Source organism: Acipenser ruthenus, chromosome 56, assembly GCF_902713425.1.
Source record: "Acipenser ruthenus chromosome 56, fAciRut3.2 maternal haplotype, whole genome shotgun sequence".
Lineage (NCBI taxonomy): Eukaryota > Metazoa > Chordata > Actinopteri > Acipenseriformes > Acipenseridae > Acipenser > Acipenser ruthenus.
In genome coordinates, this window is record NC_081244.1 from 6,573,357 (window position 1) to 6,589,596 (window position 16,240).

Genomic DNA, 16,240 nt, shown 5'->3' on the forward strand with positions numbered 1-16,240 from the left:
GACTCCCGATCGCTTGACTCAGCGTCAGGATTCAAAGCAGCGGACTCCCGACTCCCGATCGCTTGACTCAGCCTCAGGATTCAAAGCAGCGGACTCCCGATCGCTTGACTCAGCGTCAGGATTCAAAGCAGCGGACTCCCGACTCCCGATCACTTGACTCAGCGTCAGGATTCAAAGCAGCGGACTCCCGACTCCCGATCGCTTGACTCAGCGTCAGGATTCAAAGCAGCGGACTCCCGACTCCCGATCGCTTGACTCAGCCTCAGGATTCAAAGCAGCGGACTCTCGACTCCCGATCGCTTGACTCAGCGTCAGGATTCAAAGCAGCGGACTCCCGATCGCTTGACTCAGCGTCAGGATTCAAAGCAGCGGACTCCCGATCGCTTGACTCAGCGTCAGGATTCAAAGCAGCGGACTCCCGATCGCTTGACTCAGCGTCAGGATTCAAAGCAGCGGACTCCCGATCGCTTGACTCAGCGTCAGGATTCAAAGCAGCGGACTCCCGACTCCCGATCGCTTGACTCAGCGTCAGGATTCAAAGCAGCGGACTCCCGACTCCCGATCGCTTGACTCAGCGTCAGGATTCAAAGCAGCGGACTCCCGACTCCCGATCGCTTGACTCAGTCTCAGGATTCAAAGCAGCGGACTCCCGACTCCCGATCGCTTGACTCAGCGTCAGGATTCAAAGCAGCGGACTCCCGATCGCTTGACTCAGCGTCAGGATTCAAAGCAGCGGACTCCCGACTCCCGATCGCTTGACTCAGCCTCAGGATTCAAAGCAGCGGACTCCCGACTCCCGATCGCTTGACTCAGCCTCAGGATTCAAAGCAGCGGACTCCCGACTCCCGATCGCTTGACTCAGCCTCAGGATTCAAAGCAGCGGACTCCCGACTCTCAATCGCTTGACTCAGTGTCAGGATTCAAAGCAGCGGACTCCCGACTCCCGATCGCTTGACTCAGCCTCAGGATTCAAAGCAGCGGACTCCCGACTCTCAATCGCTTGACTCAGTGTCAGGATTCAAAGCAGCGGACTCCCGACTCCCGATCGCTTGACTCAGCCTCAGGATTCAAAGCAGCGGACTCCCGACTCCCGATCGCTTGACTCAGCGTCAGGATTCAAAGCAGCGGACTCCCGACTCCCGATCGCTTGACTCAGCCTCAGGATTCAAAGCAGCGGACTCCCGACTCCCGATCGCTTGACTCAGTCTCAGGATTCAAAGCAGCGGACTCCCGATCGCTTGACTCAGCGTCAGGATTCAAAGCAGCGGACTCCCGACTCCCGATCGCTTGACTCAGCCTCAGGATTCAAAGCAGCGGACTCCCGATCGCTTGACTCAGCGTCAGGATTCAAAGCAGCGGACTCCCGACTCCCGATCACTTGACTCAGCGTCAGGATTCAAAGCAGCGGACTCCCGACTCCCGATCGCTTGACTCAGCGTCAGGATTCAAAGCAGCGGACTCCCGACTCCCGATCGCTTGACTCAGCGTCAGGATTCAAAGCAGCGGACTCCCGACTCCCGATCGCTTGACTCAGCCTCAGGATTCAAAGCAGCGGACTCTCGACTCCCGATCGCTTGACTCAGCGTCAGGATTCAAAGCAGCGGACTCCCGATCGCTTGACTCAGCGTCAGGATTCAAAGCAGCGGACTCCCGATCGCTTGACTCAGCGTCAGGATTCAAAGCAGCGGACTCCCGATCGCTTGACTCAGCGTCAGGATTCAAAGCAGCGGACTCCCGACTCCCGATCGCTTGACTCAGCCTCAGGATTCAAAGCAGCGGACTCCCGACTCCCGATCGCTTGACTCAGCCTCAGGATTCAAAGCAGCGGACTCCCGACTCCCGATCGCTTGACTCAGCCTCAGGATTCAAAGCAGCGGACTCCCGACTCCCGATCGCTTGACTCAGCGTCAGGATTCAAAGCAGCGGACTCCCGACTCTCGATCGCTTGACTCAGCGTCAGGATTCAAAGCAGCGGACTCCCGACTCCCGATCGCTTGACTCAGCGTCAGGATTCAAAGCAGCGGACTCCCGACTCCCGATCGCTTGACTCAGCGTCAGGATTCAAAGCAGCGGACTCCCGACTCTCGATCGCTTGACTCAGCGTCAGGATTCAAAGCAGCGGACTCCCGATCGCTTGACTCAGCGTCAGGATTCAAAGCAGCGGACTCCCGACTCCCGATCGCTTGACTCAGCGTCAGGATTCAAAGCAGCGGACTCCCGATCGCTTGACTCAGCGTCAGGATTCAAAGCAGCGGACTCCCGACTCCCGATCGCTTGACTCGGCCTAGCCGTTATTCCATTACAGACGTCATTTGTAGTTACAATGCAGTCCAGTACGCACAGCTGCAAAGTACGCAAACAATCGACAGCTCTAGTGGAACGTGGGCGTTTCTGTTCGCAGGTTCGGAAAACCCCGTGACGTCACAAGGGGAATCCTCCTCAACACACACACACGACGTCACAGGTCCCAGGCGCGCCTCTCTCAAGAATCTTTCGGATTGCGGCTTGCAATGATACAGCGTAATGAGTAATCGATTCATAAGATATGCAATGAATCGATATTTAAACCTGGGACGGCACGGCGTGGGGTGCAATACACACTGGATATGCGTTTCAGGATTATAAAGACAGCCTGAGTAATAATAATAATAATAATAATTAATAATAAAAAAAACGATCTATTATTATTATTTTACCATTGTTTTCTATTTAAGTGCTGGCTTAGTTTTAATGGCAGTCATTACTTCGAGGGCTGTATTATTATTATTATTATTATTATTATTTAGATTTCCATTGACGATGCAGTTTGCAATCTGCAGTTCCCTGAGCGATGTGCTAGTACTGTAATCTCTCTCTTTTGCGCATGCTCAGTGTAAACCACTGGCTAAAATTCAAGCGTAGCCGTAGAGGGGGAGGGGAGAGGGGGGGGTAATTATATTATCGCGGTGTCGAGCGAGCTCGAGCTTCGACGGGGCCTTTGAACAGAGTTCTCCTTGTCGTTCTGCGAGTTCTATTCCGGGGTTGCTGTGGTTACGGGCCAGGTGTGACCCGACGAGCAGGGTAAGTAAATACATGTTACTCAAGAGAAGAAAATAGCATTGAAATCTTCAACAGGAGGAGAGGGGAAAAACAAAAACGAAATGCTTAAGAAAGAGAAGCAGCAGAAACGAAGCAACCGCCAGCCTTATATATATATATATATATATAGGCTATATATAGAAAAAGGCTGACTGACTGTTTGAAACGTAATGGACCACACAAAAGGCGAGTGAGCGTCATATGGTTGCGTGAGGGGGAGGGGGTGGGGGTGGGGGGGTCTGTGTTATTTTACAGTGCTGGGCTGCATTAGGCTTGCTTGCTCTGGGCGAGAGGAGAGCGGAGTGAAATTTTGCAAGCAAGGAGAGAGCCTTCGTGCTGTTTGGAAAAGCTGCACACGCAGCAGAAACACCAAACCCCGCAATGCAGCATTTGCAATGTAGCTTTTCCAGACTTGCAGAGGGCTGGACGAGGGGGGGTGGAGGGGGTGGAGGGGCTAGTCCTGGCAGCTAAACCGGTTTTTGTGATCGCCGCTGCTGCGTTGCACAGTGATATTTAGCACACAGCCGTCCACAGCGACACAGTGCGTCTATTTTTAGAAAGAGGAATTTATCGAGGTTACGATTATATACAAAAAATACATTAAAATACTTTTTTTTTACACGCATCTAGTTAGTATATATATAAAACTCGTGCACAGTGTTGTTTTAATAAACGATTACTGTATAAACGAAAGCTCATTTTTCGTTATTGTTTTCATCATTTTAAACTCTAGAATAATGACTGGGACGTTTCCTTATTGAATAAAGCGTCTCCCTCGCTCATAACGCCTCGTTTTAGTATTGATAGCTGATCAGTGCTGTCGCTCACCCACTGAAAACAACGCAGCGTCAGCTTGTGAACTTACCCAAATTACAAATACTCAATTACAGCGGCGTTCAGAAACCCTCCCATAGCAACGTAAAATAAATAAAAAAAACTCTCCTGTGGAAACTCAAGAATGTATTTATTTATTTATTTAAAATAATAATATATTGAACCCAAGCTCAACCTGTTTCTCAACGTACATGGCCTTTAAACATAGACAGACATATAGGAACGAGAAAATAAAAACAAAACACAGTAAATGTGTGTGTGTGTGTGTGTGTGTGTGTGTATATAATATATATATATATAAATGTATTTGGCAGGTGTACTGTATTGAATCTTTTTTAAGCAATGCAGGGGTTCAAGAGAGAAGCGATTTTAATGAACCCTAAAACACTTTTGTGAATATTTCAAAAATATATAGTTCAAAATTCTTCAGCGAATTTTCATCCAGCTCATATGAGGCTGTCCTGCATTTGCGCCTTCCACAATGCCCATATATATATATATATATATATACTGAGTAGTGGTCAGGGCTCTGGACTCTTGACCGGAGGGTCGTGGGTTCAATCCCAGGTGGGGGGGACACTGTTGCTGTACCCTTGAGCAAGGAACTTTACCTAGATTGCTCCAGTAAAAACCCAACTCTATAAATGGGTAATTGTATGTAAAAATAATGTGATATCTTGTAACAATTGTAAGTCGCCCTGGATAAGGGCGTCTGCTAAGAAATAAATAATAATAATAATAATAATAATAATAATAATACAGTAGAGAGTCAATTATCCTATCTTTGATCGACCGTACTGTCTAATAAGAACATAAGAAAGTTTACAAACGAGAGGAGGCCCCATTCGGCCCATCTTGCTCGTTTGGTTGTTAGTAGCTTATTGATCCCAGAATCTCATCAAGCAGCTTCTTGAAGGATCCCCAGGGTGTCAGCTTCAACAACATTACTGAGGAGTTGGTTCCAGACCCTCGCGATTCTCTGTGTAAAAAAGTGCCTCCTATTTTCTGTTCTGAATGCCTCTTTATCTAATCTCCACTTGTGACCCCTGGTCCTTGTTTCTTTTTGTCAGGTTGAAAAAGCCCCTGGGTCGACGTTGTCGATACCTTTTAGGATTTTGAATGCTTGAATCGGATCGCCGTGTCGTCGTCTTTGTTCACGACGCTTCACAGCTCTCGTTTAGCTAACTCTCTCCGTGGGCTGCAGCGATGGTGTCAAGGGGCCCCCGTGAACCCTGGTCCTGGAGAGCCCCAATCCTGCGGTGCCTTTACGTCATCAACGCCTAAAGATCTGGAACACCTGTTCATCTTGACTAATCGAGCCAGTAACTGGTTGAACGAAGTCACTGAGAAAGCAGGCGGCTGAGAACCAGGGCTGAAGACCCTGCGTAAACGAGGGCGGAAAATAATCAGTCCAGGTTTGACGTCGGGCTGTGCTGTCTTGAGAGTTTGTAGTGGCAGCTGATAACTTACCCCCAGTCACTGCCGTTAACCCTTCACCCCTCGAGGATCTTCAAATTCAATTTTGAGAGAGACTCAAGTATCACGAAGAGGAAGCTTGACAGACCGGACGACCGCTACATTTTTATTTATTTAATTATTTTAATTAAGTAGGCGGCCATTGTTTTTATAATTTTCTCCCAATGTGGCATATCCAATTATTATTTAAGCTCGGCTCAACGCTGCCACCCCCGCGCTGACTCGGGAGGGGCGAAGACGAACACACGCTGTCCTCCGAAGCGTGTGCCGTCAGCCGCCCGCTTCTTTACACGCTGCAGACTCACCGCGCAGCCGCCTCAGAGCTGCAGCGTCGGAGGACAACACAGCTTACAGGCAAGCCCGCAGGTGCCCGGCTAGACCACAGGGGGCGCTGGTGAGCCTAGGACACCCTGGACCATAGGAGCTCGTCCTGGTTCTGAGCAGCTGATTTGATCTCGGATCAAGTCGGGTCTTGACGGATCTCAGTGATTCTGCCTCGGCAACACGACCAGACAGCCCCTTCCATCCCCCTCACCCCTCTCTGTGTGAACAAGTGGTGTCTCCTAAGTCTGTCTCCACTTAATTTTCGTTTGTCCTCTGGTCCTGTGCCAGTATTCGTTCTTTCATCCTGTCTTCTGAGCTCAGTTTTACCTGAAACTGCAGGGAACGCGAAGTCACTTTCTCAGGAACAGCGGTGGTTTGAAACCTGGTTCCAGGAGACCTGGTCTGAGATCGCTGCTGTATCAAACCCCCAGGTCTCCCTGTCTGGTGTGCCGATCGAGATGATTGGATTTGTGAAACTATAAGCCCTACGTCATTTTTTTTTTTTTTTTTTTTACTGATTTTAAATGATAGCTACCAAACAAACACCAGACAACGCATATCGATTACAGTACGGATTCCCGATTGGTAATCCTCACTATTCGGAACAGGTTGTGTCTGTATTATCGATGATTGATCGCTGATCACATCGTTAACTGCTTGACTTCTGATCACTGCAATGACGTCAGTAATGGAGAAGAGGCTTAATGAATAAACACGTTTGCTTGTTTGTTTGTTTTTTCTAATAACAGCTGAATTGCCTGTTTGACCGCTGGATTTAATCGTTTTAATATAGCTCTAAGTTTATTAATCGTTCACAAAAATCTATTTTTTTCTTCTAAAAATATCAAAATTACATTTTGTATATAGGCCCTAGCACCTTTTCCTGTGTAATTAAAACCAACCCGTGTTTGGTTTTAATTATACGTCTCAATCAGTAATAAATGCTTTAATTACTGCAACAATTATTATTATTATTTTGTCGAGTCAGTTCGACTCGCGAATCGATCGGTACGGAAAACCGTAGGCAGTGCGCGTTATGAGAATTATATATAAGAAATTGCAGTTTTTTTTGGGGGGGGGGGGCGTTTATTGTTTTCTTTTAAATAATGTCGGGTTTTGTCTCGTAAACGCGGTTTGGGGGCTGGGGGGCGGGTTACGACTTTTGTAAACCACACGGGGGGGGGGGGGGGGGAACCGTGACTGGTGGTCTTTAGTTCCACGCGTTTTGAATTTATTTGGGGGGGGGGGGGGGGCAGGATTTAGCAGCGCCAAAACGCCGCTTTTGTTCTGCCTCTGAAAAAGCAGCTGCGGTTCGTAGCGGAGCGAAGCTGCCTTCAAACACGCAGGTTGCATTTATTGGATTAATTTAATTTATTATTGCTAATTGCATTCAAGCGAGATTTTGCACGGCGTTGTTGTTGTAAACTGAAACAGCGCGGTAAGTAAGTAAACACGGAGCTGTATTTCTAGGTTCAGGGTTTCATGAAATGGTCGTGCTGTGTGTGGTAAGTGTATATGCATGCTTTAAAACGCGCAGCGAGGTCTCGTCTGTCTTTTCTCTATCTATTTGGGGGGGGGGGTCAGGGGGGGGGTAGAGAGGGTACCCCCATCACGTGATACGAGAAACCCGTCTCTCCCGCACAGCTCAAGAACCCAGCGATTGCATGCAAGCTTCAACGAGAAGGGGGTTTCCGCTTCCCGGACTGTAAGGACCAAACACGGCAAGCGATCTTCGAACAAAAAACAAACAAATAAATAAATAAATAAAATAATAATTGTGTTTAATTCTCTAAGCGAGTAAGTGTGCCTGCAGTTGCGTTGCTGTGTGTGTCAGAAATAGACTGCAGTGTTACAGAGACGCGCCAGTGTTTAATTGAACTAACCTAGATATGTCAAATAAAATACTGTACATGCATTTATAAACACACAGATAGATAGATAGATATCTATAAGCGCAAGCCGGGGGTACACCACACACATTATTATTATTATTATTATTATTATTATTATTATTAGCATATTTTTATATGCCCCTTTTGTTGTAATATAAATTAACAGCGTTGCAAAAGAGAGCGATAGACCAAACGTTTAAATAAATCAACGATACGTAAAAAAAATCATGTTGCTTTTTCATCGTTAGTGAAACACAGCTACAATATTAGGATGATGAAGCAGCGAGAGACGAACCGTAATGTTAGATTAGAGCTACAGCTAATGTTTCTACATAAGAACGATTATTATTATTATTATTATTATTATTATTATTATTATTATTATTATTATTTACTGGTGAAAGTTCAGTCATATTAAACGTTCTTGCAATGCAGTACATCTTCCCTAATCGATGTCTAGTAATGGTATCGTATATCTTAACACAGACAGACAGAGTTTGAAAAGCGCGGGAGTGTTTAATAGATTAGCTGTGTTTAAATTACCTGAGACAAGGCGAGGCGGCTGAGAAATAAATCACATTAATGACGTGTTTGAGACGCTGGTTTATTACAGCGAAATAAGTTTCAATTAACACACACATTATTATTATTATCATTATCATAACCGCCGTGAATTTAACCACCTTATTAAAAAGTCAAGTCTACGTTACAGGGTATTTGAACTCGCAGAATAATGCCCGTTTCTTTTTTAAATATATATATTTTTTTTAAATGTTGTACAGTGTTTGGTTTTCAGCACCTGTTTTTTTCTGTGTGTTTTGTTTTGTCCGTTTTCAAGGTCGTCCCCTGTCCACCACACGATATTTCATCTCTCTGTCAGCGCTTCAGCTGAAATATTAAATAATATAACGCTGTTTTAATGTGAATAAATAAATATATCATTTCTGCCGGAGGCGGGTATTGAATTGTCGTTCGTGTATTTGTGTGTGGATGTAAGTATTAATATGAACTGTGGGATTTTTACACAGAAACCCTATGTACAAAAAACAGTATTGAGGCCCGTCTGTTGTGTTTTTATAACCCATGGATACCCCTGCGATGCTGATATTAAAGAAGACGAGGTTCAGCGGCACAGTTAGTATTTTTAGTATGTTTTTAAACGTCGTGTTTCAGGGCTGTACAGACGTTATGTTTCGTTATCCGTTAGGGCTTCACCTTTATAATATTTGGATGATCGCCTTTGCCTTGTTTTAATTTCCCGTTCCTCTCCCGTTTCTCTGAGATACGAATGTACCAGCTTTGCATATACCTGTGTATATATATATATATGTGTGTGTGTGTGTGTGTGTATATCATATATATATATATGAACATCATTTTAGATCTTGTATTTAACATCATGTAATCAAAGAAACTACAAAATATCGCAAACAAAAACTCTAGCGGAAGCCATAATAGTAGTCTGGTAGTATTTCATGTTAGATTTCGAAATGTGATTTTTTATTTTTTTTTGGTCAGCTTTTTTGTGAAGTATGTATGTATATATATATATATATATATATATATATATATATATATATATATATATATATATATATAAATAAAACCACTAATATGTTCAGCGACAGGCGTTTCTTTCTCGGCGTCTCTTTCTTTGTGTCGCTCCGAAGGCTGTGTCTCGGACGGCGCTCGGCTGGGGTTCGTGAATCTTCGTGAAGCTTCGTTCTTCGATGGTTTTATTGACGATCTATCAATCTATATCTATCTATCTGTCTGTCTATCTATCTATCTATCTATCTGCCTGTCTATCTCTATCTATCTATATCTCTGTCTAGCTGTCTGTCTGTCTATCTATCTATCTATCTATCTATCTATCTATCTATCTCTATCTGTCTAGCTGTCTGTCTATATTTCTCTATCTATCTATCTATCTATCTATCTATCTATCTATCTATCTATCTATCTATCTATATATCTGTTATGAGCCTAAAATAATTGGATATGGCAAATTGGGAGAAAATAATAAAATAACTGGCGATTTTACTAAATTAAAAAAAAAAAAAAGACGTAAGCAGTTGCGAAGATTTTAGGTATCTGTGAGACGATGTTATTAAAGTCATGTTTAATAACCCTTTTGCTAAAATTATTATTATTATTATTATTATTATTATTATTATTATTATTATTATTATTATTATTATTATTGTTTTTTAAACAGGTGGAAAATCTCCCAGACAACATAATTCATAACCACGTCTGATTCAGAGGGAACGAGGCAGAATCTCTATTTGTTTCTGAACAGTATTTTTTTATTTTTTATTATTATTTTATTTTGATACACACGCTATCACAGAAGAGACGGAAATACAAAAGACCAAACAAAATATTTTTTTAGGTTTTTGGCTGACGAGGAATCCAGAATTCGGAACCTAGAACCCAGAATTCGAATTACAGAACCTGGAATTTGGAACCCGGAATCCAGAATTTGGAGTACAGAGCCTTGAAAGTTCCAGCCAGAGAATAATCGACTCTTTTTTTTTTTTTTTTCTGAAGTGTTTATGTGTTATGAAAAGGGCTGCTCGGACGAAAAGGTCTGGCTGCTGAAATGAGTGAACATCAACTGGAACACCCCTCGGAGAATGGACTGGTCGAGGGAGGGGAGGAGGCTGGACCAATCGTATCGGTATCAGAGCAGCCTGGGCCAATAGGAGCGGGGGAGGCCGAACCAACGGGAGCCGGGGAGGGGGAGCTGGGCGGGAGCGAGGAGTGGGAGATCGAGCTGGTGCGAGCCGACGGGAAGGAGAGCGAGGATCTAACGGGAGGAAGTCGCGAGGTTGAACCGCGCGCTGAGTTCCTGCTGGGGGAGAACGAGAGCAACGGCGGGGAGAGCGAGAGGGGGAGCAGCGTGGCGTGGAGCGAGATCAACTTCCCGGGAGAGAGCAAGAGGGAACGCCGGAACAAGTGAGGGAGCCGGGAAACTTTCACTTCTGCGACAGATCTCACGTGACTTTCACGCACATTTCTTCTGTATATTTCTGACCAGTTGTATGTAACTTCTCTCTCCTCTCTACTCTCTCCAGCTCGTTCGGAGGGACCCGTCGTAAGAAGGCACTGGTGGAGGACGACTGGGAGGACTGGCCCATACTGGGATCCGGGTGGAAACGGAAAGAGGTGTTCAGGAGGTCTGGCGCGTCCGTGGGGAAGACGGACACCTATTACCTGAGGTAGGGGGCGGGGCTAGCCGCGCGTGCAGTCAAGGGGCGGGGCTTGTGGGGTTGAGGCAGGATCACCGTTGAAAATACTGTTGTTTTAAATAACTGATCACAGCTGTTTAGCTCGTATGTAGATTTCATTATTGTTTTTGTAATACGGTGAATTAAATCTGTACTGTAATTGTGATGATGATGATGATGATGATGAAGATGAAACAGAGCTAGTGTGGTCATCAGTGTACTGTGTAACAAACTGAGTCAAGAAGACCAGCGTTTGGGCTCCAGTGCCTTCATCAGTGTGATTGAAACTAGAAGAGACCGAGTCAAGCAGTCCAGCGTTTGGGCTCCAGTGCCTTCATCAGTGTTATTGAAACTAGAAGAGACCGAGTCAAGCAGACCAGCGTTTGGGCTCCAGTGCCTTCATCAGTGTGATTGAAACTAGAAGAGACCGAGTCAAGCAGACCAGCGTTTGGGCTCCAGTGCCTTCATCAGTGTTATTGAAACTAGAAGAGACCGAGTCAAGCAGACCAGCGTTTGGGCTCCAGTGCCTTCATCAGTGTGATTGAAACTAGAAGAGACCGAGTCAAGCAGACCAGCGTTTGGGCTCCAGTGCCTTCATCAGTGTGATTGAAACTAGAAGAGACCGAGTCAAGCAGACCAGCGTTTGGGCTCCAGTGCCTTCATCAGTGTGATTGAAACTAGAAGAGACCGAGTCAAGCAGACCAGCGTTTGGGCTCCAGTGCCTTCATCAGTGTGATTGAAACTAGAAGAGACCGAGTCAAGCAGACCAGCGTTTGGGCTCCAGTGCCTTCATCAGTGTGATTGAAACTAGAAGAGACCGAGTCAAGCAGACCAGCGTTTGGGCTCCAGTGCCTTCATCAGTGTGATTGAAACTAGAAGAGACCGAGTCAAGCAGACCAGCGTTTGGGCTCCAGTGCCTTCATCAGTGTGATTGAGACTAGAAGAGACCGAGTCAAGCAGACCAGCGTTTGGGCTCCAGTGCCTTCATCAGTGTGATTGAAACTAGAAGAGACCGAGTCAAGCAGACCAGCGTTTGGGCTCCAGTGCCTTCCTCAGTAGGCAGGTGTTTGTGGCTGTTTTGTTTGATCGATGCTCCCTTCTCTTCCTCTCCCTCTGCAGTCCGGACGGCACTCGGATGCGCAGCAGGATTGAGATGGTGAAGCACATCGGGGGTCAGCTGGACCTCACCCAGTTCGACTACAAATCGGGGTGCTTTGTGGTACCCGGGGGAACCCTGAAAAGGGTAAGACAAATTGATGATAAGTCCGAGGTCTGATTGTTTGATAAGTATATGGTCTGATTGTTTGATAAGTATATGGTCTGATTGTTTGATAAGTATATGGTCTGATTGTTTGATAAGTATATGGTCTGATTGTTTGATAAGTATATGGTCTGATTGTTTGATAAGTATATGGTCTGATTGTTTGATAAGTGCGAGGTCTGATTGTTTGATAAGTGCGAGATGTGATTGTTTGATAAGTGCGAGGTGTGATTGTTTGATAAGTATATGGTCTGATTGTTTGATAAGTATATGGTCTGATTGTTTGATAAGTATATGGTCTGATTGTTTGATAAGTATATGGTCTGATTGTTTGATAAGTGCGAGGTCTGATTGTTTGATAAGTGCGAGATGTGATTGTTTGATAAGTATATGGTCTGATTGTTTGATAAGTATATGGTCTGATTGTTTGATAAGTGCGAGGTCTGATCTCGTTTCTCTTTTAGAAGAAGCGAGGAGGAGGAGGAGGAGGCTGGAGGAAGAAGGAAAAGCTCTTGATGGAAACGGACGACTTTTCCCAAAAGTTGTCGAGCCCCGATGTGGTCTCCACCCCCGACTCCGTGCGGACCCCCGATCGCGTCTTCACCCCCGACAGCGCGCGCACCCCGGACAGGATCTGCACTCCGGTCAAGACCCCCCAAACCAAACCCTCGCCCCCCAAACGCTCGCCTCAACGATTCTCTCTCCCCAAGGCCTCCCCCATCAAGTTTTCCACCCCGCCGAATATCTCCCCCCACGCCCCCCCTCCCTGCTTCTCCTCCTCCTCCTCCTCACACCCCGATCCTTCCTCCTGGTCCCGCGCTATGCAGAACGAGCCGCACGCCCCGCCTTTCGTTCCCACGGAGCCCATCGTCTTGTAAGTGCCTCCGTCCCACAGTAGAAGCAGAGCACAGAGCGATACAGGACAGTGACAGCATTGTAAAGCACAGAGAGGCATGGTAAAGCATAGGGAAGCATTGTAAAGCACAGAGAGGTCTGGTAAAGCATAGGGAAGCATTGTAAAGCACAGAGAGGTCTGGTAAAGCATAGGGAAGCATTGTAAAGCACAGAGAGGTGTGGTAAAGCATAGGGAAGCATTGTAAAGCACAGAGAGGTGTGGTAAAGCATAGGGAAGCATTGTAAAGCACAGAGAGGTCTGGTAAAGCATAGGGAAGCATTGTAAAGCACAGAGAGGTCTGGTAAAGCATAGGGAAGCATTGTAAAGCACAGAGAGGTCTGGTAAAGCATAGGGAAGCATTGTAAAGCACAGAGAGGTCTGGTAAAGCATAGGGAAGCATTGTAAAGCACAGAGAGGTCTGGTAAAGCATAGGGAAGCATTGTAAAGCACAGAGAGGTGTGGTAAAGCATAGGGAAGCATTGTAAAGCACAGAGAGGTGTGGTAAAGCATAGGGAAGCATTGTAAAGCACAGAGAGGTCTGGTAAAGCATAGGGAAGCATTGTAAAGCACAGAGAGGTCTGGTAAAGCATAGGGAAGCATTGTAAAGCACAGAGAGGTCTGGTAAAGCATAGGGAAGCATTGTAAAGCACAGAGAGGTGTGGTAAAGCATAGGGAAGCATTGTAAAGCACAGAGAGGTGTGGTGAAGCATAGGGAAGCATTGTAAAGCACAGAGAGGTGTGGTAAAGCATAGGGAAGCATTGTAAAGCACAGAGAGGTCTGGTAAAGCATAGGGAAGCATTGTAAAGCACAGAGAGGTGTGGTAAAGCATAGGGAAGCATTGTAAAGCACAGAGAGGTCTGGTAAAGCATAGGGAAGCATTGTAAAGCACAGAGAGGTGTGGTAAAGCATAGGGAAGCATTGTAAAGCACAGAGAGGTCTGGTAAAGCATAGGGAAGCATTGTAAAGCACAGATAGGTCTGGTAAAGCATAGGGAAGCATTGTAAAGCACAGAGAGGTCTGGTAAAGCATAGGGAAGCATTGTAAAGCACAGAGAGGTGTGGTAAAGCATAGGGAAGCATTGTAAAGCACAGAGAGGTCTGGTAAAGCATAGGGAAGCATTGTAAAGCACAGAGAGGTGTGGTAAAGCATAGGGAAGCATTGTAAAGCACAGAGAGGTCTGGTAAAGCATAGGGAAGCATTGTAAAGCACAGAGAGGTGTGGTAAAGCATAGGGAAGCATTGTAAAGCACAGAGAGGTCTGGTAAAGCATAGGGAAGCATTGTAAAGCACAGAGAGGTGTGGTAAAGCATAGGGAAGCATTGTAAAGCACAGAGAGGTCTGGTAAAGCATAGGGAAGCATTGTAAAGCACAGAGAGGTCTGGTAAAGCATAGGGAAGCATTGTAAAGCACAGAGAGGTCTGGTAAAGCACAGGGAAGCATTGTAAAGCACAGAGAGGTCTGGTAAAGCATAGGGAAGCATTGTAAAGCACAGAGAGGTCTGGTAAAACATAGGGAAGCATTGTAAAGCACAGAGAGGTGTGGTAAAGCATAGGGAAGCATTGTAAAGCACAGAGGGGTGTGGTAAAGCATAGGGAAGCATTGTAAAGCACAGAGAGGTGTGGTAAAGCATAGGGAAGCATTGTAAAGCACAGAGAGGTCTGGTAAAGCATAGGGAAGCATTGTAAAGCACAGAGAGGTCTGGTAAAGCATAGGGAAGCATTGTAAAGCACAGAGAGGTGTGGTAAAGCATAGGGAAGCATTGTAAAGCACAGAGAGGTCTGGTAAAGCATAGGGAAGCATTGTAAAGCACAGAGAGGTCTGGTAAAGCATAGGGAAGCATTGTAAAGCACAGAGAGGTCTGGTAAAGCATAGGGAAGCATTGTAAAGCACAGAGAGGTCTGGTAAAGCATAGGGAAGCATTGTAAAGCACAGAGAGGTCTGGTAAAGCATAGGGAAGCATTGTAAAGCACAGAGAGGTCTGGTAAAGCATAGGGAAGCATTGTAAAGCACAGAGAGGTCTGGTAAAGCATAGGGATGCATTGTAAAGCACAGAGAGGTGTGTGGAGGATGTGGAACCATGTGTGACCTCTCGAGAAAAGTAAACGTTTCTGACGTTTTGAATCAAATATCAAATTGTCAGTAAAGTCCGAGTTTCTGATCAGTCCCGCGTTCCTGATGACATCTCCTCTGTTTCCGGTTCCCAGGGGCTGTGAGAATTGCGGGAAGCCTCTTTCTGGAATGGAATTCGGAATAACCGGACAGCTGTGTTCCAACTGCAGCCGTAAGTCTTTACAATCCCATTGAAAATGAGGAGAAGCAGGGGAGGCTGGGCTGGGCAAGAACTGGTAAGCCTGCACCCCATTGCACAGCACCGTGATCCAGTCCTGGTTTCACTGGGAGTTTAATAATCAGACACACCTGAGCTTGTTAGCTAGACACACTGGGGGCTGATCAAGCTGGTAGTAAAACCTGGACTGGGTGACGCTGCTGTGCAATAGGAGTCTGATTGCCATCCCTGATAGGTCATTTAAAATACTGTGTCATTTAAAAAAAAAAAAAAAACTGCTTTGTCATGAAAAAATATTTGGGGAAAGGGGCGAAAACGATACAAAGCAAACATGGATGTATGATCTGTATTTATTTTTCATAATCTTTTTTGTTTTCCTCTGTTGCAGCGGCTATGAAGCCAGAAAGCCCTCAAAATATCGTCTTCAGAAAGGTAAGTGCGGGAACTTTTCATTATTATTATTATTATTATTATTATTATTATTATTGAGTCATTCAGCAGACGCTTCTATCCAAAGCGACTTACAGAGAGTAGGGGGGTGAACTCTGCATCATCATCAACAACTGCTGCTGCTGCTGCAGAGTCACTTCCAATAGGAGCTCGTTTGTTTGACGTCTCATCCGAAGAGCACAAGGAGGTGAAGTGACTTGCTCAGGGTCACACACGCACGCACGCACGCACGCACGCACACGCACGCACACACACACACACACACACACAGGGAGTCAGTGGCTGACCCTGGATTTGAACCTCCTGGTATCGAACCCCGTTCTCTAATCGCTGGACCACTTTGTTTCCTTGGCCCTCCTTGGCACACCCCTGCTGTGCTCGTCTCACCCGGGCTCCTCTCTCCTCTTCTCTGCAGTGGCTGCCCTGCGGTCAGTGCGTGGCGTGCCACGTCACAGTGGACTGTGGAATGTGTGCCAGCTGTCGGAATGGGCTCCTGAACCCACACTCGGC

The 16,240-nt window shown here is 45.9% G+C and overlaps 1 protein-coding gene across 7 annotated transcripts in view; it reads left to right on the forward strand.

The window, feature by feature from the left end:
• The window catches only part of LOC117404193 (uncharacterized), a 35,589-nt gene that overhangs the window by 6,317 nt on the left and 13,032 nt on the right, over nt 1-16,240 (forward strand). Inside the window, exons 1-8 of one of the 7 annotated variants that reach the window (XM_059017381.1) lie at nt 2,926-3,060; nt 10,158-10,565; nt 10,685-10,828; nt 11,957-12,080; nt 12,563-12,972; nt 15,198-15,274; nt 15,669-15,712; nt 16,146-16,240. The exon at nt 16,146-16,240 is cut by the window's right edge and continues 49 nt beyond it. In XM_059017381.1, the coding sequence (XP_058873364.1) occupies nt 10,210-10,565; nt 10,685-10,828; nt 11,957-12,080; nt 12,563-12,972; nt 15,198-15,274; nt 15,669-15,712; nt 16,146-16,240 (1,250 nt within the window). In that variant the 5' untranslated portion in view covers nt 2,926-3,060; nt 10,158-10,209. The other 6 variants (XM_059017377.1, XM_059017378.1, XM_059017379.1 and 3 more) reach the window with 6 other exon arrangements.